The sequence below is a fragment of the Sarcophilus harrisii genome, chromosome 1, assembly GCF_902635505.1.
Source record: "Sarcophilus harrisii chromosome 1, mSarHar1.11, whole genome shotgun sequence".
Classification (NCBI taxonomy): domain Eukaryota; kingdom Metazoa; phylum Chordata; class Mammalia; order Dasyuromorphia; family Dasyuridae; genus Sarcophilus; species Sarcophilus harrisii.
In genome coordinates this window covers 61443445-61469804 of record NC_045426.1, presented here as the reverse complement: position 1 = coordinate 61469804, position 26360 = coordinate 61443445, and the positions used below count along the sequence as shown (strand labels likewise).

The window sequence follows — 26360 nt, the reverse complement described above, 5'->3', positions numbered from 1 at the left end:
CCACACCCCTCCTCCCCCATGAGCCTTTTGGTTTGTTAGTAGGGAGGCAGGAAAGAAAGAGAAATGGCCACACCATGAAAGCTTTAGCAAACAGAAACATATGGGGCCATATTTACCAACTGACTAATTAGAATACAGCATTTTGGCAGATGATGGAGGATCTGGGGTTTTTCAGATAAGAATGAGAGTCCATGCCAACCATGTTCATTCTTCTTTAAACATATACATGGAATATTAAAGTTGAATGAACCTTTAGTGGTTAGAGAGCATCCCTGATAGATGGTCAAAGCGAATCAAGGTAATAACCTTCAGTGTTGGTGGAATCTGTGTTTGAAGTGGTGGGCAATGATTCAATGAGACAGACTGGGGAGGAAATTCTGCCTGAGGCTCATATGCACATAGACAATTTTTAAATCAATAATGCAAGGGGACCACTGTCTTCCTCTTTCAAATGTCTTCTTCCTGAGGCTGCCTTTTTGGGGACTTTTCTTCCCTTTCAAAGCTGCCCTTCATAGTCATTTAAACTTAAAAGACAATGTGGTGTCATGGGGAGAGTTGGCCTTGAAGCCAGGAAGACCTGGGTAAGGACATTTCTGATGCTACATAAGCCTAGACAAATCATTTAGTCTGTCAGTCTTTGAGGATGGTCCAAAATACTAAATTACAGAAAAAGTTCCAATCCACTTAATAGAGAAAGTTTTCTCATCTGGGAGTTCTTTGAACCAATGAAAACCGTTAAGTCCAGCCCCTATTCCTTTCATCTGGATATAACTTTTTTTTTGGTGTAAGTATGGCACAATGGGAGAAGCATTAGATTTGGAGTCAGGAATCCTAAGTTTAACACCTGGCTTTTCTATTCTTTGGTTCTGTATCTTTGGGCATCCTCTTAGCCTCAGTTTCCTCACTTGCAAAATAAAGAGCTAAACTATAGAGGCTCTATGATTTCTTCCAGCTCTAAATATGTATTCAATCAGAAGTAGAAGTCTGGAATCCAGGTCTTCTGTAGGGTAAAACCCACTACTGTCATCATCATCATCATTATCATATGTAATGCTTACTATGTGCCAGGGATTTTCATAAGCATTTTAAAATTATTATCTTATTTGATCCTTGCCAGAGCCTATTATTATCTCCATTTTACAGTTGAGAAAACCAAGGAAAAAAGCAGTTAAGTGTTTTGCTCAGGATCACACAACAAATAAGTATTTAAAACTGTATTGGAAGGTACAATGTTCTCTCCACAGAGATGCTTCATTTGCTATTTTTTTAAAAGGGAAGAAAAGGAATTCATCTTTCCTTATACATCATCTGCAATAGAGATGTTTAAAAAATAATTTTGGAAATAGGACACTAAGGATTTTTGTAGATTCAGGGGACTCTGGTCTCTGAAGGATCCTTCAGTCATAGGGTGATAGGTTTAGTCATAGATTTAGAAGTGAAAGAGACCTTAAAGATCATCTTGTTCTAAAAACCTCCATTTTCACAGGAGTAATTGAGACTCAGGGAGGTAATTTACCCAACATCAATAAGAAACAAACATAAGATTCAAACTCAGATCCTTGGACTCTATACCTTGCTTTCTATCTAGTATAAGACAAGGGTCTTTTCCTCCCCCACCAAATCCACTTGCTAGCAGCTGAAATAGAAGGAGTTGGGAGTGTAATGAACACAAACTTGCTCCTTAAACACTTACAGGTCTCCCCAGTACCTAATACCCTTGGGCAGTGCAACCCCTTATTTCTATCATCACTGGCTTCTCTTTCAGTGTATTCTGGTGCTCAAGTAGAACTATCGCCATAGTAAATTTTACAAATTCTTGTCTCTATCCTCATCCCCAGGGCCAAGACACAATTTTCTTGTATGCTCTGGCTGAAGCCTTGACTAGTCTTTTTAAATACTAATCCCATCCTATGCCCCCCCCCCAAAAAAAGAAGAAGACATGTGGTTTCTATTATTTAAAATATCTGGATATGCTCGAGGGAGATACAATCCACCCCCAGTTAAAAAAAAAAACAGCATGAGGTCTCAGGGACACATGCTACTCTGACAACATCAGAACCCTCTCTCCTCACGGTCAACCATGGAATGGAAAACTTCTTGAGATTGGGGTAATGGGCAAGTAAATGTCTCATGATAACAGATAATCTTGGAAACACAAGAAATGTTTTGGCATCTATACCAAGGTCCCTATCTACCTCAGTCTGCCCTCTCCTACCTGGTGTCCAGGCATTTGGATTAACTTTCTCAATGAAGAACCCAATGACTTTATTTTGGTTGCTTTTCTTCTATCCACTTTCATTCTCCAAATCTGATCTTTCCATGCTGCCTCCTTGGAATCTCATGGTTATACTGGCTGAGCAAAGCCTATATAAAGCATTTTGGAATGGTCATTTTAGATTTCTTTAGTGAAAAGTGAGCTGGACTTTTAGTCAGAAGACCTAAGGTCAGAAGTTCCAGCTCTCCTTCTTAACAATTATGTGATTTAAATGTGTTCAAAAACTCTGAACTTCAGTTTCCTTGTCAAAAAGCAAGATGACGATATCTAACCTAGTGTGACCTCACAAAAATGTTGTGAAAATCCAAGGAACTGTCTTTTTTTTTTTTTTTTTTTTTTTTTTTTTTTTGGTCTGGGGGATCAGTCTGTTCTCTGATTTTTATCTATTTAGGGGAACTCCCTTATGTGGCAACTCCTTCCACCCATGAACATTGTCATCTAATCTATAATTTATGTCTTAAGAGAGTTACGTGTAATAGAGAAGTAAAAGTGACCAGTCCATATTAGTAGAGCTATTATGAGTCAAAGACAGGATTTGAACCCAAATCAAATCAAGTTACTTCAAAAAGTATTTATTTAGTGCTTAAATATGCTCTAGGCTCTGTGCTAAGTATAAAAATATAAACAAAATGAAAGACAGTGCCTGCCCTCAAAAAGCTTACATTCTAACGAAGAAAGACTTCACATAAAAGAGTAGAGGGGGATTTCTCTGGATAGAGATACAGTAGTAGAAGAATAGCCAAGAAAGAAATTGTTGACCTAGACCTTCTCCTTAAAATGGAGGTTCTGGAAGGAAATAGCCAATCAGAGGGAGACATCCCAGTACTTCAATGTGCAATGTACTTCCAATATAGGAAATAGCCCAGGCATAAGGCGAGCTTGCAGGATGGGAAGATTATTATGGCATAGGACACACCCAGGTCTTCTGAAATTACCCACTCAGTATACAAGCCTGCTTTTCTCATTGTCAAAGTAGAGATTCATGGTAAAGCATTTGGTACTTTGTAAAGTATTGCATAGATGGGATGAGATTACTCCAACTATCAGTCATGTGACTCAAGTCAGTCATGGTCAGGCCAGGGAGAAATTAACTAGAATCAGTCAGCCAAGATCTAAGGCTATCTTGTGCCCAGGTCTGGGAGCCACACTCACTTTAAGACGAAAAGTCAAAAACTAAAATGCATCCAAGGAAGATGCCTTGACATAATGGGCCCTCCCTCCCCTATAATGTCTCTTACTCCTGACACATTTTCACTTTCCTGGTTTGGTCAGGACCTATGAGTCTCTACTAAAGGGAGTTCCCCACAGAGGAACTCCTTTTTACCAATGCATATCTCTAACTTATTTGTAGCTTAGTGCTTTAGAGTCATTTAGGGATGCTGAGAGATGAAATACTTTCCCCAGGTTAGCACAGTTAATACAATATATGGCAAAGACAGGATTTTGACCCTCAGATCTCACAACAGATAAACAGAGGAAGGACCTGGGATTTGAAGCCTTGTAGGGAAGAAGGGGATTACTATCTCTCTGTATCCAACAATCTGCCATGTAGTAGGGCTATCATAATAGACGTTTCATAAAGGACAGAGTTCCATACTTAGACTAAAAAATCTGAGTTTCCTCAGTTTCCTTATCTATAAAATGGGGGTAAATATAGCATCTACTTGTTATAAGAATCAAATGAGATAATAATGTATGCAGAGTACTACAACAAACTCTCAAGTATTACATAAATATTATTTTAATAGAATGTAAAGTCCTTAAGAGGAGAAATTATTTTTTTTTATATCTCCAAGGCCTACCACAGTGATTATAATAAGTATTTATTGAATTGAATTAAATTTAAGAAGGATTTATTGAATCTATTCTCTGGGTCAGATTGGCAGTGTAGGAAAACCTACAACCAGTGAGAATTGAGGGTGAGGTATGGGGCAGAAAGGCACAATTTCAGCTCAGGCAAAGAATTTTGCAATCATCAGAGATGTTAAACAGAGGAATAAATGGCCTCATTGGGTAGTAACCTCCTATGGATGGAAATGTTCAGACAAAGAATAAATGGCTATTCATCTAGGATGAAATGGAAGTCACTCCCACTTTGAGCAAAGAAAGGATCCCTTCCAACTGAAACATTCCATGGCTTCAGGGACAAATAGAGGGCATAGAAACAAAAGTAAGGAGTGTTAAGGCTTGCGGTATAATAGAAATAGTGCTAGATTTTGAAGTGGAAGATGAGGATTCAAATCTAATCTCTGCGATATATTGTACTAACTGTGCTTTCCAGGGCAAAGTACTTCATCTCTCAGTATTCCTAGATAACTGGAAAACTCTGAATTACAAATAAGTTAGAAACATACATTGGTAAAGGGAGTTCCTCTGTGGAGCACTCCCTTCAGTAGTGACTCACAGATCCTGGCCAAACAAGAAAGTGAAAATAAGTCAGGAGTAAGGGGCATTATAGAGGAGGGAGGGCTTCATTATGTCAGGGATTCTTCTGTAATTTAAATGCCCAAAGCACCAAGCACTCTGGATTTTTTGGTTTGTTTTTCATATTCCTAGCATGCACAATTGGGTACTACTCAGCAAAGATTGAGCTGAGAACCTAGTAGTATCATGTTGTGAGTAATGGCAAATTCTAGGGGGAAAAATGAATAAATGAATGAGAAAGCATTTCTCAAAAACTACATGCCAAACTTTGTGCTAAGCACTGGGATACAATGATAGACAGTCCCTGCCCTTAAGAAGCTTACAATCTAATAGGTAAATGAGTTAAGGATCTAATTCTGACAAGAACTAAGATCTTTTCAGAGGTTAGAAACTAGGATTAGCTATGAGAATGTGGTCCAAACAATGGGAATACTAATTCAATTGATGAGTACCTGGGTTCAAATTCTACCTGATACTTTCTGCCTACATGGTGTTAGGATGGCAAATAATGTATCTCTTAAGCCTTAGTTTCTCTATCTGTAAATGGAGGGATGAGATCATTTCCAGCCTTAAATCTTCAAGTTAATCAATTCAGTATTTGTTTATTTTTTGAAGTTTCTATAGAATTAGGAACATAAAATCATAATGTTAATAACAATAACTGACATTCATATAACTGTTAAGATTTTAAAATCATTTTCTATGCATTATCTTATTTAATATTTACAGTGATACCATTATTTCCATTTTATGAATGAGCAAATTGAGGTTCAGAGATATTGAGATTTGGCCAGTCATAGAGTCTCTGAGATAGGATTCAAAAAAAAATCTCATAATCCATCTATTCCAACATTTGTTCAAAGCAGGATTGTCCTCTAAGCTTGCCTTATAAATGTTCATCCACTCTCTGTTAGACCACCTCCAATGACAGATGGCTCAAAATCTCATGAGCCAGCCCATTCCATCTTCAGGCAATTCAGATTTAGAGGAACTAACATCTGTCTTTTTCTACCCTCAAGCCCCCAAACCACATGGTTCTCTACCCTCTGAAGCCACATAGAGTGAATCTAATCCCCAGTCCACAGGTGAGAATCCTTTAGACAATAGAAAACAGTTTTCACATCCCACAAGTTTTTGCCATTCCTAGATAAGCATTTGGGAATGGAATCCCTTTAATCATTCATCCTTCAACAAAGGAGCGAATCATAGATACATTTGTAGCACTCTCAGTTTCTTGGAACTCAGAGGTATCAAAAGATATAGAAAGCAATTACAGAAATTCAACTCTCTCATCCACTATTTTTTTCAATGAGAAAACCAAGATCCCCCAAAATGATTTGCCTAAGATCACAGAGCTAGTAGTAAGCTGGAGAGCAGAAATTTGAACACAAGAGCCTCTGTTTCTAAATCTAGTGCCATTTCTATCAACATTAGTCCAACACTATCCCAAAAAGGAAAAGATACTTTCCACTTCACATAGGACAAATAGTCATTCAGTTCCTGTTTCTGGACTTTCAATGAGGAGGAACTTAATCTATCCTGAGCCAATTCCTTCGATTATGAAATAAATCTAATTGTTAGCAATTTTTCCCTGACATTTTGCCCTTGTAAATGCCATCCATTTATACCATTTTGAGTCGTATGAGTGGTATGAAACAAATATAATCCCTCCTTAATACAATAGCCCTCCATACACTTGAAGACTGCTGGTAAGTGCTCCCTCAATCAATTCTTCTCCAAATCAAGTGGCCTTAATTCCTTTGAAAGACTCTTCCCCTGATAGTTTTCAGTCATCTCATAACTTCAATTTTGGGGTTATCATCAGTCAACAAGTATGTATGGAGGGCCTGCTACTGATAAACTTCAATTAGCAGAGAACCCTGAAATAATCCCATTACAATGATGCTCTTGCAGAGATTCCCAGCATCCTTTCCTTTTAGCAAAGCAATGTGAATAACTATCAATAGTTCAAGAAATATGTTTTTCATCAGCATGAACCTAACCTCCACTGAACCCCTCCATATCTCAGAAGGCAATTTAATGACTGTGGGATGAAATAAAATGAAAGAAAAAAAATCAAACCAAACTTTATTTACCAGTTTCCTTGCCCTATAAGACTTGTCTTAAAAATGGATTTTTGTAGAATCATGGATTTAGAGCTGAAAGGGATCTTTAATATCATGTCCTTATTTTAATGATGAGGAAACTGGGGCCCAGAAAAATTGGCTGCCCAGGATCATACAGTTGGAAATGGTAACACCAAGATTATAGGATTGTAGATTTAGAGATGGAAGTCCAGAGACTATCATATTCAAACCTCTTATTTTATAGATAAGGAAACTGAGGCAGAGAAAGGTTAAGTGCCTTGCCTAGGGTTAAAAAGCTAGGAAATACTTGACCCAGGCTTTGCATTCAGGTGTTTCTGATTCCAAAGGCACTGCCCTACCTACTACTACTCCATATTGTTTCTATATGCTTGGAATTCACAGCTTTCAGAAGAGAGAATAAATACTCTTTTAATTAGGGGTAGTTTTCCTCTTAAACAGTTGCTATTGATCTGAATATCTTTGCCGAGGATAATGGGATACCTATAAAAGACTGTTTCCTGCCAGGAAGCTAGTATGTATGGAGGACACCATAGTTAACCATTCCATCCCCCTGCTACTCCAGTGATGAAAAGGAGCCCACGAGCAGTGAGGAAATGTGCCCTCTTTCCAGGTCAGATCTCTGGCATCACAAACTTCAGCGACAAGAACCCCAGGCAGGATCTGAGATTTTTCTGGCCACGAACACACACGTGACCTGAGATGGGACTGCCCTTTGCATATGTTTTCAAACTTCTGACATCAGACTGCCCCTAGCCAGGGACAACATGCACCAGAAAGGAACAAAAGCCATGACCACACAGCTAGTTAAGCAGCAAGGAAGAAAATGGCTTTCTCCTGTAGTCTTTGGTGTTCCAATGTCAAGCCTCAACTCTCTGTACTAATGAGGCCGGAGGGAGCAGAGTGTCCTGAATCCTCTGAGTCTATCCCTGGCCAAACTTTCAAGATGTTAAAGAAATTTATCTTCAATGCCTTTCTATGTCATTTATATCCCTGGCCTTTGAGTCTCCCCTCCTGCAAAATAAATTAAAGCAGTCCAAATTTCTATAACACTTTGCAGCTTATTGAACCTCAACAACCCTATACGTCATGCAAATTGTTTTAGGCAAACTGCAGATTGGTAATAGAAGTATTTTTGTTGGTTTGGGTCCAAAGTTGTGATTTTATCCATTTAGGGAACTCCCAGCATGAAAACTTCTCCTCCTGTCTAGATTGGCAACTTGCCTATAAATAACACTTAGCGTTGCATCAAGAGATAAAGACACTTGTCTTCAGTCACATAGCTAGCTAGACAGGACTTGAATCAGGATCTTCTGGACTCTGCGATCTATTTTTCTGAGCAGTAAGTATTTTGGTCAGTTTAACACAAGGAAATTGCAACTTGGAGAATGAAGTCCAAAGTTCCTGGCAGAGGTAGAACTTCTATCTCTTTCTATTACACTAAACTCCCTTAATGCTACAGCCTCGTACCCAAGACTCCTCACTTCAGCAACTGGCAATTCTCCCCAGTTAGATAAGCACAATATTAGTGCCGCAAGGGACTTCAGAAATCATCTGAGCCAAATATCTCACTGTAGCGAACACAAGAACATAGCAGATAGGATCCTTAGAGGTCATCCAATCCAACACTTCCATTTCACAGAAGAAGAAATTGAGACCTACAGTAGTGAATCGACTTTCACAATGTCACATAGGAATAAGATGCAGAGCCTCAACTCAAAACCAGGTCTCTAATTGTGCCTGTGGCTTTTTGTAACACTCCAGATATTTTCCTTTTTTCCTCATCAGAACTCACTCCTCTGGAGACCTATTGCCTCAGAGACATACTTGCAACCAAAATGTCCCATTAACTAATTTACACTTGCCTAAAAATGGATGATAATGGTTTCATGTGTACACCAGGATCACATTTGTATGTTAATAGCTTTCAGAGCCTTAAGCCAAAAGAATGTCTCCTGGAGGAAGTTTCAAAGAGTACAGTGGAACTGTGGAGAAGGAATGTGGAGATTGGCAGACCTTCCCTGGTTTTCCCCAAGCCATGCCATGTTTCTTCCCATACCAGCCTTGGTGCCTACAAATAATCCCAGTTCCTCTATTTAACCTTCACTCTATGTCTCCCAATATGCTAGATCCACAGGGCAATGATTGAACTTTTGCCCTGGGCAAAGGAGAGAGGAAGTGTCAGGGAATTTTGGAGATTAGAAACAGACCTGGGGATGAAAAAGAGAAATATTAAAAACTATCACACAGTGATCTCACTACTAAGAATATGCTCTAAAGTTTTTATTAAAAAGCGGAAGGAACACTTATCAGCATGAAAATATTTATAGTTGTTTTATTCACAATTGCAAAAATCTGGAAATAACCTCATGTATGGAATAGCTGCAGCAGTCTTAACCAGCTACAACCAGTGTGGGATTCCCCACTGGGGATTTGTCCTAGAGAAGTGGATTTAGAGGGGATTGAAAGCAGTTGGGGCCTTTAGAAATGACAGTTGGCAAACTTTCTCCGCACTCACAGCTGCACCCCAGGTAAGTTTTACAGCTGGTTAGGTTGCCACCTCCCACCCCCTTGCTTAAAAAGTTATTTTTGGGGGCATGCTACCTCAGGCTTCAATATTGCTTATTAACGATGCTGGCAGAACAAATTGTGTAGGTATGGTGTAGATTAACATTATGCTATAAGAAATGGAAAATATGAAGAATACAAAGAAATACAGAAAAACATATTAAAAGGGTACCGAGGGACAATAGAATACACAATTCAATGATGTTGGTGCCGATTAGGGTTTTCTAAAAACCTAATGAAAGCCAGAAAACAATCAAAAAGGAATTCATTTAAAAAGTTATAATATAAAGGAATGTGGAGACAAACAAAAGATTTTTGTCATCATTTTGTTAAAAACGCAAACACATACACACATGCTTGTTTACAAACAAATGACAAATAATCTGCAGTTTCTGGTTTACCCAAGGTCATTGAGAATTTTTGTTTGTTTAATTCATTGTTTGTTTTCTGGAAGTTGTTAACATGTTGAGGATAACAATTTACTGAATAAATATATAAAGATTGAACTTAACTGTTTCATACAAAAAGAAGAGGCAGAGATAGAAAATGAAAACTCCATATTTCTATAGTTCTATAGATCTCCTCGTGATAATCCTGTGAAATAAGTAGGAGGAGGATTGTGATGCTCATTTTACTGTTGAGGATGCTATGGACTTAAGTCATTCTGAAATGACTTGGTTATAATCAGTCAGTAAAGGCAGAAGCATAGCTAGAACCCAGGTCCCTTAAAGTATGTCCATGTATAGGTAACCAGACACATACAAAAAGAGAGTTCTGGAACCAAAATTTAACTAATCTCTCCCTTTCCCCCAAATCTTCCTCCTCCTTCCTCTTCTTTCCTTCCTCTTCTTCTCTTCCTTTTGCTCTCTCTGCTTCTCTTTGTGATCTGTCTTTCTGACTCTCCCTCTCCCCTTCCCTCCTTTTTATCTTTCTATCTCTGTCTCTGTTTTTCTGTCTCTCTCTGTCTCTGTCTCTCATTCCCCTTCCCTTCTTTCTACCTTAGCAAAGCAAATTTGTTTATCTGATTGAAAAGCAAATCAATTGATTTTTGTTTCCAAAGCTGAACAGCCATCATAAATGGTCAATCATTTCCCATTCTTAGAGTAGTGTTAAGTAGCTAACAGATGGCTTTAGTAGGAAAAGAAAAGGGGAAAGATGGAAAGAGAGAAGAAAGGATAAGAAGAAAAGGGATGAAAATAAGAGGGAATGTGAGGAAATAGAAGGAAGGATATTTGTAAAGATGTGGAAACGGGACACAGACAAGTTAAAAGGTTCTCAAAGTAAATTAGAGGCAGAACTGGGATTCAAGCCCTACTCTTCTGCCTCCAAAGCCAGTGCTCTTTCCATTATACTACTAGGAGAGAAGGAATGAAAGAAAAAATGGCATTGGAGATGAGGAATAGTAAGAGAGAATGGAAGGAGAGAAGGGATCATGAAAGAGGGAATGAGAGCGGAGAGATGGGGGAGAAAAGACAGATGGATGGGAGAAAAAATCAGATGGTAGGGGAGAGATCCTGGAGACAGAAGAGAGAGGCAGGAGTAAAAAGGGAAAAACAAATACCAGAAAATTCTAAGATAGTAGCTCTACACTCCAGAAAGGATGCAGTCTTGAGGGCTTTTGAACTATGAAAACTGTATGCAAGAGCCTTACCTTCCTGGCTTCTAGGGTCAGAATGAATAGAGTTAGGATCAATCTTCTCTTGAGATGGATAGTGGTAGAGAGTCTGGGACTGTTTGGGGGTCTCCTCAGTTGGATCCTCTTGGAGAGCAACAGGAGGAAGTGTGCTTGGAGTAAACTTCACCTTGGGGATGGTCTTTTCCACCTGACCCCCTTGAGCTGGTTGGGGCACACTTCGTTCTGTGGGCATCACCTCTTGGAATCCAATACCAGGGCTCCTTTCGCCATCTCTCCCCCTGTCTCTGGGGTTTGACTGAGCATCGGGAATGATGTTTCCTTCAGGTTCTGCCCTGTCTCTTTCTTGGTCTCTCTCCTGGGCTCTGTCCTCAGATTCTACAGCATTGTTCGAGGTCTGTCCCTCCTCTGACTTCTCAGTAATGCTTCCAGCTTTTCCAGCTCTTTCATTCACCTCAAGTGCCGTGGAGGGATCTATGTAGCCACCATCTTCTCCCTCTTCTTCTTCCTCTTCCTCCTCTTCTTCCTCTACGACTCCTTTCTCTTTCTGTTCCATCACACTCCTGGTTCTCGAGGGGCTGGGGACTTTGGCGTCCATGACCACGGCAGCTGCCTGCTTGGTAGGGGAGACGAGCTGGGCGAATCCGGCAATGGTTGTGTTGTGGGTAGCAATCATGTTTGTATCCTCACTCTGCTGCTCCAGCCGCTCTAGGCTGCCGAGGTTCCCGGCGGGCTGAGCTCCAGGAACAGCCCATCCTTTGGTTGGAGACTCCACCTGGGCTACGTCTCCTTCCGAAGCCTCCTGGTCGTAGCTATAAGGGTCATCGTAGTGTCTCTCAGGATCGTTCTCCTCGTGGTCCGAGAGGTTGCTAGGAGAGTGGAAGGCAGAAGCATCACAGCCTGGGAGCTGGTAGCAAATGAGCTCGCCGCCAGAGTTTGGGCAGTGGCAGACTTTGCAGTGGGGCATGCGCACGGTGTGGCCCGCCACGTACTTCTCCCCCTCGTGCAAGCAGCCGATGCGTCCACACTGAGGGCAGCCGTCCGTGGGGATGACGGCGTCGATACAGTTCGGGGGCAGATCCGGGCAAAGCATGAACTGGCAGCTGATCTTTCCACCGCCTTTGGGGCAAGAGCACTCGGTACTTCCGAAGTCCACGAAATAAGACTGTCCCTCGGGCACTTTGCCGTTCATGAAACCGACGTTGACGCAGTCGTAGTACTGATAACCCTCGCAGGTGCAGCCGTGCTGCAGGCAGGAGGCGCAGCACTCGCCGGGCTCGAGCACCTCCTCAATGCAATTCTCCAACGGCTTACACTCCACCCCGGTGCAATCCTTTTGGGCCCCGGAGCCCCCAGCGAGGAGCAGCAGCAGCAGCAAGGTGATTACTGACAGACCGTCCCAAGGAAGCCTTCTGGGCCGCGCCATCATTCCCCCTCTCCAACAAAGGAAACACCTCGATTGCACTTAGCACTTGATCTGCCCTCGACTTGTCAGGAATTGCAGCCCAGCTCAGGTCCAGAGCGGCTATGGTCCTCCCAGAGCCTTCTTCAGTCCTGCATTTAGGAAAGAAAACTCTGTCAGGGACTCTGCTCAGCACTCTCTCTCACACACACACTGACACACATCCTGCCTGTTAGGCATTAAAGATCCTTAGAAGTTGGGATAACATCCAACAGCTGGAAAGCTCAGCAAGGACTTAATCATCACGTCTCCAGTTCTGCAGGCCCTCGATCTCAGCTAGGAGGAGTTAGTCCCCAGGAGCTAGCTGAAACCCAGGCCTTCTTGGCTGCTTCGATTCATAATTGTTCTCACTGGGCCAAAAGAATTCTTCGTACCTGTAAAAGCTACATTCATCTCTCTGTGTCTTTGCCTCTCTGTTACTCTATCTCTGTCTCCATCTTGTTCACTCTCTTCTTTCTCAGTCTATCTCTCCCTGTCTCTCTCTCTATCTCTGTCTCTCTCTTTCTTTCTCTTAGTCTCTCTGTGTGTCTTTTTCTGTCTTCTATCTCTCTGTCTTTCTCTGTGTCTCTCTTTCTCTGACTTTCCCCTCTCCCTTCCTCTCTTTCTCTCTCTTTCCCTCTTCCTTCTCCTCCTCCTTTCTTCTCCTTTTCCTTCCACCTCCCCCTCTCCTTCTTCTTCTTTTCCTTCTCTCTCTCTCTTTCTCTCCTTCTCTCTCTGTTTCTCTGTCTTTGTGTGTGTGTCTCCCTTTTCCTCTTCCTCCTCCTCCTTCTTCCTCCTCCTCCTTCTACTTCCTTCTCCTCTTCCTTCTTTTTCTGCTTCTACTTCTCTCTCTCTCTCTCTCTCTCTCTCTCTCATTCTCTCTCTCTCTCTCCCTCCTTCTCTCTCTGTTTCTCTATCTTTGTATGTGTGTCTCTCTCTCCCTTTTCCTCTTCTTCCTCCTTCTATTTCCTCCTCCTCCTTCTCCTCCTTTTTCCTCCTCCTCCTCCTCTTCCTCCTTCTCCTCCTCCTCCTCTTCCTCCTCCTCCTTCTTCTTCTTCTTCTTCTTCTTCTTCTTCTTCTTCTTCTTCTTCTTCTTCTTCTTCTTCTTCTTCTCTCTCTCTCTCTCTCTCTCTCTCTCTCTCTCTCTCTCGCTCGCCTCCTTCTTTCTCTGTTTCTCTCTGTCTCTGTCTCTTTCTGCTGCAAGGAGTCAAATCCTATTATTATGAGTCCAAGGGGCTATATGAATTCTCCAGTATCTTGGAATTTTCTTGGATTGAACACTTCTGAAATATGCAGACCATTCACTGGGGTCTCAATATCTTTTTATTATTAAGTCTTATTAAAGACTTTGCACTCTAATAGGATTTAATAATAAATACCTTGATTTTACTCCACATTCTTTCCAAAGCTATTTCAGATATGATCCAAGAAGTAAGATATTGCAGAGGAAATATGTTTGATCTGGAGTCAGAGGGACTGGGTTTGGGTATTTGAGAATTTTAATGTCTCAGTCTGTAGAATGGGCACCAGAATATTCAATCTGCTTTATCCTTCTCACAGGACCATGTTAAGGACTGAATAAGGTAACTCATGTAAAAGGACCTTGTCAACTATTTAATTCTATATCAATTATGATGTCCTTAATGGGACAAATAGGAATGAGGCAATCTGAGTGCCCCAAGCAGGATCTACAGACCGTCAGAGCTTGACTCCTGACTTGTTATATTTAGTTTCTCTCATGTATCCATTTCCCTTTTTCCACTCAAATAGCCACTATCACTGTCACCTGAACTCTTGTGAGTCTTCAGCCTCCTTCCTGCTTCAAACCTCTGCTCTATCCTTCTAGATTAGATTTGCTTTGCTTTCCTGCTTCAGAAACTCCAATGGCTCCTTAGTGTCTCAATGTTGATTTAAAATTTTAAAAAAAACCTTCTGCTTGGCAGTGAAAGTCCTTCACAACCTTGTTCCAACCTTTTTTCAGGCTTGTTGGAGATTTCTCCCCTTTATTCACTCTATGGTCTAGCCAGACTGGCCTATTTACCATTTTCTGTATTCAGTGTTCCATCTCTTGTCCTCGTGGTCACCCTCTATACCTGGAATGCACTCCCTCTTCACCACTGCCTTTTAGAATTCCCTGGCTTTCTTTAAGATTGGGAACAAGTGACACTTCCTACGTGGGACCTAGCCTGATACCCCAAGTTGCTAATCTCCTCCCTTCCCAAAATTCCTTTTCATATAATTTGCATTTATTTTTCTAAATATATATTATTTCTCCACCACTAGACTATAAGCTTCTTGAGGGAAGGGCCCACTACATCCTTGGTTTTTGAATCCCCAGTGTCTAACAGTGGCTGGCATATGGTAACTGTTTAATAAACGCTTGTGGAAAGAATGAACAAAACCGCAGCTTTGTGACTTTGTAGAGGCATGACTGCTGGCAAATCATACCTCTTCTCTGGATCCTTATCTTTAAAATGAAGGAGTCAGATGACATACATTAGTTCTAAAGTCCCTTTCTGCTCTGGCCTTTGATAAGCTTATGAGATTAGAATTTCCTAAATCCTGCATTTCACACCAGGGAGTTAGTATCATTAATTATTTCAAATACCTCTGGCCCCACTGAAAGGTTTTAGCTACATAATTACCTCTAAGAATAGAACTCCCCATAAAAATAGGAGGATGGGTTATAAGGCTGGAAGAGACCTGGGAGCCAACTAATATAGCTGACTCTTTTTACAAATAAGAAAACTGAGGTCCAGAGAAATTAAGTGGCTTGTGTAAGGTCTCATAGATAGTTAAGTACAAGGTTTGGGATTTTTACTCAGTCTGAAGCAAATTTTAATGCTCTTTTCATGATACCTACCTATAATTAAAATTAATATATATAATAAAATTAATATAGTACGTATGCATAGATTTACACACATATACATATAATGCCCAGAGATATACATACATACATAGAGACCAGCTATTTATTTTAGAAATGAAAGTATAAAAGGAGATAAGTCCAACAAGTTGGCTAGTTCTTTGTTATATCTATTGACATTCATTAATCATAATAAACTCTACATTTTTGCCTTGGTTTGATTCTTTTTTCCTACACAATTAGAGATGTTTTATACACACACACACACACACACACATATATATACACACACACATATATGTATACATATATAAAGCTATATATATGTGTGTGTATCTTTGGAATGAAATAAGGGTGAGTTCAAGGAAAATTTTTTTTAAAAAAAACTGTATGTGTGTGTATAGATAGATGGATAGAGGGCAGATGTGGAGATATATATATATATATATATATATATATATATTCACAAATATATGTTTATGCATATGAGTTATATATGTATATGTATAGATACGCACATATATGGGTAGTACATAGATAGACAGCACATGCACAACATATAACCAATCCATTATTCATATTAGGCTATCCACAAATTGGTGAAAAGTACTTGCTCTTAATTTTAAAGGAAAAATTGACTAATTAAAGAAGAATGAAGCTAACTTACAAAGCACAAAACCTTTTTATCTCAATTGGTGATTTCAAAAAGTTAATTAAATTATTTAAAAGATAATTTGTAAATTATTTCTAAAATAGAAAATACTTTTGTTGAGAAAAATCCTAAATTTTTTAAGATCTCTTATTTTTGAACTCACTTTTATCCACTCTTAAGGTGTTTTGATAATTACCTTCATTCCTGTTTAATCCTTAATTTTAATTTTTTTCTATACTTGAGTAGGTTCTCTTCTAAAGTGGAAAGGATCTAGTTTCTGAACATGGTCTTTATCATATATTAAATACAGGTGGCAGAAAAATTCTCTGGTCATTCCAGATAGGTAAGTTTATTTCTTAGAGCAAAATTTTTTTTTAATGTTTTAATAGCTTTTTATTTGCAAGTTATATGTATGGGTAATTTTACAGCATTGACAAATGCCGAACCTTTTGTTCCAATTTTTCCCCTCCTTCCTCCTACCCCCACCCCAGATGGCAGGATGACCAGTAGATGTTAAATATAATAAAGTATAAATTAGATATACAATAAGTATATATTACCAAACCATTATTTTGCTGTACAAAAAGAATCGGACTCTGAAATATTGTACAATTAGCCTGCGAAGGAAATCCAAAATGCAGGTGGCCAAAAATATAGGGATTGGAAATTCAATGTAATGGTTTTTAGTCATCTCCCAGAGTTCTTTCGCTGGGCGTAGCTGGTTCATTTCATTACTGCTCCATTGGAAATGATTTGGTTCATCTCATTGCTGAGGATGGCCAGGTCCATTAGAATTGATCAGCATATAGCATTGTTGTTGAAGTATATAATGATCTCCTGGCCCTGCTAATTTCATTCAGCATCAGTTTGTGTAAGTCTTAGAGGAAAATTTTAAGAAAGACACTGGCAAAGTACAGTATATATAGATGAAGGCAGCCAAAATAGTGAACACTTACTATAGTAACTTGGGATGTTTAGCCTGAAGGAGGGAAGACTTAGGAGGTTAATGATATCTGTTTTCATATATCTGAAGGAATATTATGTTGAATAGTATTTAGACTGAAGCAGAATGTCCCAAAAGTCTAAGTGCAGTTTTTAGTTACTGGCATTTAACACTGCACTAAGATTTTTGAGACATTTGGTATTGCATTGCTCTAAGGAGTATGAACCAAAACTAATGCCTGAAGTTATAGGGAGACAGAATTTCTTGGTAATAAGAGCTGTCCAACAATAGAATTCTTGGTTTCCCAAAGTTAATGGTTACCTTTCAGGGGATGTTAACTACAGAAGAGATTCTTGCAATAGGAGAAAGGTTAGACTATATGACCTTCCAACTCTATAATTCTACAGTATCCCAAATGTTACCTTTTATTAGTCAGATTCCCACAATAAGCCTTGGAGTGAGCACTGAGTCTGGCTATATCATTAACTTCCTTCCACACCTAAAGAATTTTCCATTCCCAGTCCATTCCTAGCCCTTAGGAGGCCTCCCCAGAAAAAAAAAAAATCTTCCATTTTGTGAAGTCTATTCTAGTGGAAGGCATGAGGACATTGTGAGAGATTATGACCTCTCGGTGGGCTGAAAAGCAGAAGGTTTTAACTTTAACTTTCTACTAAAACTGGAGAAAATCTTAAAATTGGGTCGGCTGGACTCTAACAATCTCTCTTCCAAATTCTAGTTTAAACACACACACACACACACACACACTACTGTGTCAGGCTCTGGGCTGAAGAGGTAAGGTGCTTCTCATGATCACTCCAGGATTTCAGGGTAGCTTGGCTGTACCTAGGATTTTGATCCCTTTGCTGGACGGGAGAAGGGGCCACACCTCATAGGGAGCATGGAAACATGTTGCCTTTAAAAGTGACCTCTCAGCAAATCAGTCTTCTCAGACAGCCCCAGAGCCTCTGAGAATTAATACACCTTCCAAAAGCAGACTAGACTTACTGAAAATTAGTAACACCTTGCTGAATGAGCCAACATAGTTTTTGGCTTCTAAGCAACAATTCCAGCATCAGAGTTACAGAGAGGATCATAAGATTTAGAATTGAATGGAAGTTCAGAAATGACTTAACCATTTCCTTAGAGACATTGAGGCCCAAGGAGGGTGAGTAATTTACTTATTTGGCTACTACATAACAGAGCCATGATTAGAATCCAGGCATCTGGTTCTAAACCCAATGCTTTTTTTAAGGTTTCACCCTAAACCAGCCTTTTTTTGTACATGAAGACCATATTCTTCACCCATTAACAGTAAGATCAATAGAACTCCTTTCTTTGTGGTGGGAGTGGGGTTTAAACTGACTTTTTAAGTAATCATCGATCTCTTCTGATGATCCTTTCCCCCATTCTCATCTCTCTTGACCTACTATTATTTTATTTATTTGAGGAGGGAATTGGGGTTAACTGACTTGCCCAGGGTCACACAGCTAGTAAATGTTAAGTGTCTGAGACCAGATTTGTTCTGACTTCAAGGGCTGATATTCTATATATTTCCACAATCTAGCTGCCCCAACTTAATGTTATTTTGACACTGTTGGTTATCCTTTCTTCTCTAAGTTTTTGTGATACTATTCTTTCCTGATTTTTCTCTTTCCTGTCTGACTATTGCTTCTCCATTTCCCATACTGGTTCATCACCCAGATCATACCCCCTAACATTCATTGTTCCCCCAAATTCTAGCATGGACCCTCTACTCTTCTGTCTTGGAAACCTCATCAGCTCCCATGGACTTAATTACCATCTCTATGCCAATTACTCTGATATCTACCAATCAATCTATCTATATAGGTCTAAATCTATACAGTTATATAGATCTAAATCTATACAGATATGTAGATATACATAAATCTATATATCTATAAAATTTAGATATAGATAGATAGATCTTGATCTAGATCTATACGGATATATATAGATATCCAGTCTTAGTTTTCCCCCTAAATTTTAACTCTGCATCACTAGTTGCCTATAAAATATTTCAAACTGAATGTTCCAAAGATAGCTCAAACTCCACATGTCAAAAACTGAACTTATTATCTTTTCCCCAAAACCTATCTCTGTTTTTGTCACAGTTCCAAAACCTATGCATTATTCAATATGCCTTACTTTTCCTCACCCCACATTTTTAATCAGTGGCTAAAGCTTGCTATCTCTACCTCAATGATATCTCTTGCATTTAAACTTCCTCTTTACTCACACAGCTCTCCTTTAGTTCAGGACTTCAGTACTTCCTTCCTAGATTATTGTAATGGCCTTCTAATTGGTCTTCCTGCCTCAAGTCTCTTCCAACATCAATCTATTATTGACATTACTGCCCAAATTATTTTCATGACGTTCACAAATGAACGTCACTTTCTTGATCGATATTTTTGTTTTAAAATAAAGTATAAACTAACTCTTTTGGGCATTTAAATTCTTCACCACTCAGTTCCAACTTATCTTTCCAGTCTTATTAAAAAGTGTTGTTCAGTTGTTTCAAGCATGTCCAAGTCTTTGTGACACAATATTGGTTTTCTTGGCAAAGATACTGGAGTGGTTTGCCATTTACTCTTCCAGCTTATTTTATATATGAGGAAAGAGACAATTACTTGCCATTGACAGCAAACAAGTGCCTTCCTCAGGTCAGGCAGTTAAGTGTCTGAGGCCAGATTTGGACTCATGAAGATTGAGTCTTCCTGGGCCAAGCCCAGGGCTTACTGCACCACCTAGTTGCCCTCATTGGACCTTGCTCCCCCTCAAGTACCCTGAAATCCAGCCAAACTGGTCTCTCTAGGCTTCATATGTGGTACTCTATCTTCCATCTGTGTTCCCCATGTCTGGAATGCACTCCCTCTTCACTTCTTCTCCATAAAACCCCTTTCTTTCTTCAATCAGCAACTTCTACATGCATTTCTCTAATTGAGCCATCCCTACCCCTCAGGATACTAATACCCTTCCCTCTCAAACTACCTTGCATTTTACTATTTGATGTTTATTTGTACTTATTATCTTTATTTATTCTCTATATACTTATATATAGCTTTGTTGTCTTTCTCCATTTGCCTGGTAGAGACCATGATGGTAGAGACCATTTCATTCATTATGCTTATGATCCCAGTACCTATATGTAGTAGATACTTAATAATTTCTTATTGATTATTGATATGTTTTTTCTAATTCTAGATCAATCTGATATATAGATCTCCTACTTAGCCTTATCTCTTTCCCTGTAAATATTCAAATAGTTCTCTGAATTCATGTGGCTTAATTAAAGGCCAAATATACCCCCAAATCAACCATCTTTGACTCTCCTAGAATAGGGCAGATTGAGATGTATGTTTTTCGGATATGGCCAATGACAGAATTTGTTTTGCTTGACTATACATGTTTCTAAGAGGGATGTGTTTTTCTTTATCAGTGATAATGAAAGAGGGTAAGAGGAAGAGAGAAAAAAATTAAATATAATTTCTAAAAATTAGTTTAGATAATTCTTTTCATTTAAGGGGCAACAAGATGGCACAATAGATAAAGGACTAGATCTGGAGTCAGGAAGACCTAAGTTCAAATCCAGCCTCAGATACTTATCTCAGCAAGTCACTATCAAGTTTGACTCAATTTCTCATCTGTAAAATGTTTGGAGAAGGAAATGGCAAACCATTCTTGTATCTTTACCAAGAAAGCCTCAAATGATCTCACAAAGAGTTGGACAGGACCAAAATGACTGAATAACTATAATAACTATTCTTTTCACTTAAAGAAAGGGTTCTTAACCTGGAATCTTTAAACTTTAAAAAAATTATGATTACTCTATTTCAATGGAATTTATTTCCTTTATAATCCCATGTATTTTACCTTAGGAATTTAATAATTTACTGAGAGTCCCTTAAGTTTTCCCAGACTGCCAAAAAGGGTACATAGGATGCAAAAAACAAAAAAAACAAAACAAAACACATACCTCCTAATATCTGATACAGAAGAGAGTGAAAAATATGTCCATCATAATGTGGAAGGAGTAAAGAGGAAGGAGCCAAGGAAAAAGATAAGAAGAGAGGAGTTTTTAGCTGAAAGAGGAGAAGATTTGGACTAGAAAGAGATGAGAACCAGATTGGGAAAAAAATGCCTTCTCAAAGATCCCAATGTAAGAAAATCCTGGCTGCAGAGACCTGGAATTAGATGGATTGAAACCAACAAAGCCAAGGGAGTTAAGTGTCTCCAAAGTTGAATTTCTTATCTCTTCTTTGTGGTTATGCCTGCCAAACTTGTCAATGAGCCTACTCAGTTAATCTCTCTTGGACTTAATTTCTTCATCTGTAAAATGAGGTAGTGAGTAAATGACCTCTGGGGTCCTCTCCAGTCCTAAATCTCTGAGCCTAGGATTCCATTTTATTATCCCTTTAGTTTACTTTCTTTTAAAGACTTATCATAAAAAGAACAGGTGATATTGTGATATGTTTTTTTGTTGGGGGAGGGAGTCAAGGAGGCTACAATTTCTGGGATTACAATCTATGTCTTGACTATAAAAGTAGGCATCAAAGTAATTCAAAAATATATGACCAAGAGCCATCCCACCCCATAAATAAGTCAAAGAATTTGAATGATCCTCAAAAGAAGAATCATCAAAAGTTAACAGCCATATAAAGTTTCATCTTATATACAGAAAATTGGCAAAGATAGACAAAATGGAAATAGTCAATGTTGGACCATCTATGAGAAGATACATATACTACACACTATTGGTAGAGCTGTCGAGCAGTTAAATGGTTCTGGAAAACAATTTGGAATTGTGTAAAAAAAAAACTACTAAAACTCACTAGTGGTGACATAAAATCTAAGATGGTCAAAGACAGAAAGTTGCAGTAACAAAATATTCAGATTATAATTTTTTATGGTAGCCAAACTGAAAAAAATGAATATCCATTGATTAAGGAATTGCTGAACAAATGTAATAGAATATTATTGTGCTATAAGAAACTACATGAGAACAGCCAAAAAATGGGAAGATTTGTTTGAACTGATACAGAGTAAATTCTACAGAACCAGGAAAATAATAGAAACCATGATTATAGTCATATAAATGAAAAGAACATGAAAACAAATCTAGATTAGGTCATTGGATCTGGAATATTTTACACACACATACACACACACACACACACACACACACACACACTCACACACACATTCATACATATACATATAGGAAAAAGCAACTTTTCTCCTTTCCCTAAAGAGTCTAGGATTCTACATATAGAATGATACTCTCTGATATATAGAAATATACTATCTGATAGGTCACTGTATTGTGGTGCTTTTCCTTTGTTTTTCATTATTTACTGAATAGAGATATATTTAGAAATATCATATAAAAACAAAAAGTAGCAATAAGACTATTTTTAAATTAAGAAACAGATATGCCTGCCACAGAGATTCAAGGCTCTGAATTCTGGTCTATGAATAAATTCTAAAGTGCCTGAGAAAACCTGGAGGTTCATGAATTTAATTCCTCTGCTAGAAGAGAATGTAAGCTTGATGCTTTAAGATCATTGATTGTTGTTGAACTACAGTTTTTAAAAACCACCCAAATTAATGGTAGCTAATTGCTCTACCTCTGACACAGGTAACATTTCTGTTCTCCTTTGCTACTAAGGGGTTAAAGAACCAGAACAACCTCTCCAGACTACCTTGGTGGAACTTAGAGCTGCCCTTTTCATTTTTAAAAACAAGCTCAGCTCAGAGTTAGTTATTTTCTTAAAGAGAATGAGGTCATGTGAACTCATAGAAACATGATCTCTCCAGTGGAGAGTACAATTTTTTCTCCTTTTTCCCTCCTTCAAAAACACAAAACAAACTACTTGGGTGAGAGCTGAATTTGAAGATATTCTAAGTACATTACCAAGTGAACACACACAGAATCACAGAGATTAATTTCCATTAATTTTAATCATCCTTAGAGAATAGAAAATATTGCTTTTGGCTGGGGTGATGTTTCTGGTATATTTCTTTTCCAGTCATTCATAACCTTTTTGTAAAAAATGAGACATTTAGCAGTGAGAAAAAGAGACAAAAGCCATTTCTCCAGGGTAGGCTAGCAGCTTCCATGGGAGATCAAAGTAAAGAAAAATTAACAGAGGAAATCCAAGTGCAAAGGCTGTCAGGAAACTTCAGGCTGGACTTGTTTCTCCACCTATCCAGAGATAAGCCACAAGGACCCTTCAATGAATAGGAAAAGAATGGCATAGTGCATTGGAAGGTACAATAACTATGGGGATAATGACTGAAGGACCTTTCATCTGACTTAGTCATTTCAGAATGGACCTCCTTACCTACAAAATATCAGCATAGGTGATAGGGATTCAATCTCTTATTTCATTGGTAGAGGGACCTCTCAGGTGAGGAAATTCCTTTACCAATACAATAGCAATTCATCTTCTTAGAGAGCTGCCAAGAACACTGATATGATAAATTACTTGCCTGGAATCACATTGTCCTTTTAAATCAGAAGCAGGACATGAACCCAGGCATCCCTATTCTAATTTTCCATTTGGAGGTGGAGTGTTTTGTGTGAGAAACAGCAAAGAGATCAGTGACATTGGATGGAAATGTATGCTGGAAGGTAAAGTGTAAGAAGAGTAGAAAATAGGAGACTGAATTATGAAGGGAGTTTGTTTCTTATGTTAACCCTAAATTTGCCTGTCTACTACTTTCATCCATTGCTCCTAATTTCACCCTCTAGGGACTCTGAAACCTCTGTCCACTAAGCAGGTAGGGTTAGAGATGGGGCCAAAACCATGGGAGATCTGATACTTGAGTTCTACCATGGAAGGTCCAGTATGAAAGGTCCACCATATTAGGTCTGATGCAATGAACACTGGGGTTTGGGAGACAGATATGGCAGTTGATCTATCTATATTTAAATGGATTGAGTTCTCTGAAGATCCTGATTAGATTGTAAACTTTTCTAAGACTTGTAAGATGTTCTTTTTTATCTTTGTATGCTCACCCATAGTATACTGGTCTATATGTAATAGCTGCCTAAGAAATATTTATTTACTTAAGTTGAAAGTTATTAGGATTTGAGGATTTAAGGCAATTAACTTTCTAACTAGATCAGTTTCTCCACAAGTAAGATGATTAGGCCAGGACAAAATAACAGAGATCGGGTTATCTGTTCTTTCAAAACTCTCTTTTTCTTTTTTAGTGTGACCTCCTCAGACGCTGTTAATAAGCAGGTTAATAAGCTGTCCTCTTCCAAGTAATATTCTCATTGGAACCTTCAATGCCTTAACCCTATTGTTTGTAACTTGGGAACTTGTCTGTTTAATATTTTGATAACTGTATTTCAATATAATTGGTGTCCTTTGTAAGTAAATGCATTTTTGTTTTGTGAATGCAAAAACTTATCCTAAGAAAGAGACCACAGGCTTTACTAGACTGGGGACCATGAAAAAAAATTAATAGGAACTTTTGGTTTAGTAAATTGGATTAGTAAAGTCCCTCCTTACTTCAGATCTGTGTCTCTGAAGAAGTCCTAAGAAAAAAGGAACTAAACCAAAGATGGATCATCACTTATTGTCATGGTTTAGTGATTTAGTCAAGTCTGATACTTTGTGATCTCTTGAGCCATAGCATGCCACTACAATCCATGCGGTTTTCTTGGCAAAGATAATGGAATGGTTTGCTATTTCCTTCTTGAGTACATTATAGAGAACAGAAATTAAATGACTTGTCCAAAATTGCACAACTAATAACGGGTTTGAGATTGGATTTGAACTCCATTTTTCCTCAGTGTAGACTCAGTATTAGCTCCCTTTATACCTTCTTCTCTTATAGAAATGTAAAATTGTTTTTTTTTTATAAACTCTTTGTTTTTTAGGGAAAAAAATGCTTATAGGAACATAAAATTGAATCTTTTTACTCATTGTTTTTCAAAGTAAAAAAAAAAACACACATAACATACTTGGACTTTGTGTAACATGGGGCCCAATAAAACATTTCACAGTGATCAGAAAAATCACAAAATGTTAAGAGATGGAAAAGACCTTAGTAATTATCTTGTTGGGCCCCCTCATTGTACATTTCCTCCCTTTCTTTTTACTTCTCATCTCTTAAAACATTCAGTTTTATGAGGGAGAATAATATCCAGTCTTTTTGAGTCTGTTGGCCAGGGTACAGAATGCTAATGAAATACTCCTGCCAGAATCTTTCAAACATCAGAGTTTGAAGGCTCTTGCTGTGATTCAGTGAACTAAGCAGTTTAAGGGGGTTACAAGAGAGCTCCTGGACCAAAGGCTTCACTTGGACCATGAACTTTCTAGAGCTTCAACCCTCCAACGTCAGAGTCTGCAGCTACCTGAAGGGAAAGGTCAGTTTATGCAGGGCCTGAGACTAAAGACCCTAACTTAGAAGTGGGCCACACACATATATATATAACTCTGGTTCATAACCCCACATGGGATCTTATATTTCAATTTGGAGGTCGTGAAATTATGATTTATTATCAGTAAATGTTTGGTTTGCATATTTATTGGACATACCTATATACCGGGAGTCATGTAAAAATTTCTCAAGTGGAAAGAGGTTGAAAGTGGAAAGATTTTAAAAAGCCCTGGCCTACATGATAGGGTCAGAATGGAAAGTCAAATTGCTAGTGGGAGGAAGCCATGCTGCGTGACCTCTCAGAGGGTCAGGGTATGCCATCCCCACAACCCCAGTTCTTTCTCCTGTGGGGACCACACATAAAGCAAAGGGAAGCCCAACATCAGAGCTCTCAATCCATGGTGGGGAAGGAGTTGTGAAAGACATTGTAGTCTCGACCTCCTTCGTGGGTGGGCGGTATAAGCATTCCATCTCCAAAAGCTACATTTCTGAATGAGGATAAGAAAGTATGGTCTCAAAAGAGAATCCCTGATCTATATTCCTGTATAAGGCAGACTGAAATCTGGAGGAAAAAAAAAACTTCTATTGGGAATAGAAACAATCCTCTAATGATAGAATCACAGATTTAGAGCTATAAGGATCTTTAGAAGGAATCAAAAGCCTACGTTGTTTTACAGATGAAGGAATTGACGCCCAAAGAGTTTATTAAATGATTTATCCTTATATAACTAGTAAGCATCTGAACCCAGGTCCTCCTGATTTTAGGTCCAGTACCCTAATCACTATACTATGCTGCCTCCCTAGCTCATATTATTACCTCATTACCTAAGCTCCTTGGCTTGAGATGTTTATAGAGGTCACTCATGAACACTTGTTTTTTGTCTTTAACACTTGCTGTTAATGGGAGTGAAGGGAAGGCCGTTTGGTAGCTGTAAAAGACTATAAAGGATTTGAATAGTCAATACCACTCTCTCCCTAGCCATGTCTCAAACTCAGTTTCCTCAGCAGTAAAATGAGCTAATAATGTTTTCTCTT

General features: G+C 38.7%; 1 protein-coding gene across 2 annotated transcripts in view; it reads right to left on the bottom strand.

The window, feature by feature from the left end:
• Nucleotides 1–26360, bottom strand: part of FBLN2 (fibulin 2) — a 206034-nt gene that overhangs the window by 129995 nt on the left and 49679 nt on the right. For both annotated transcript variants that reach the window (XM_031956699.1, XM_031956704.1), the window contains one exon: nucleotides 11024–12559. In XM_031956699.1, coding sequence (XP_031812559.1) covers nucleotides 11024–12434 — 1411 coding nt within the window. In that variant the 5' untranslated portion in view covers nucleotides 12435–12559. The remainder of the gene's footprint in view (nucleotides 1–11023; nucleotides 12560–26360) is intronic.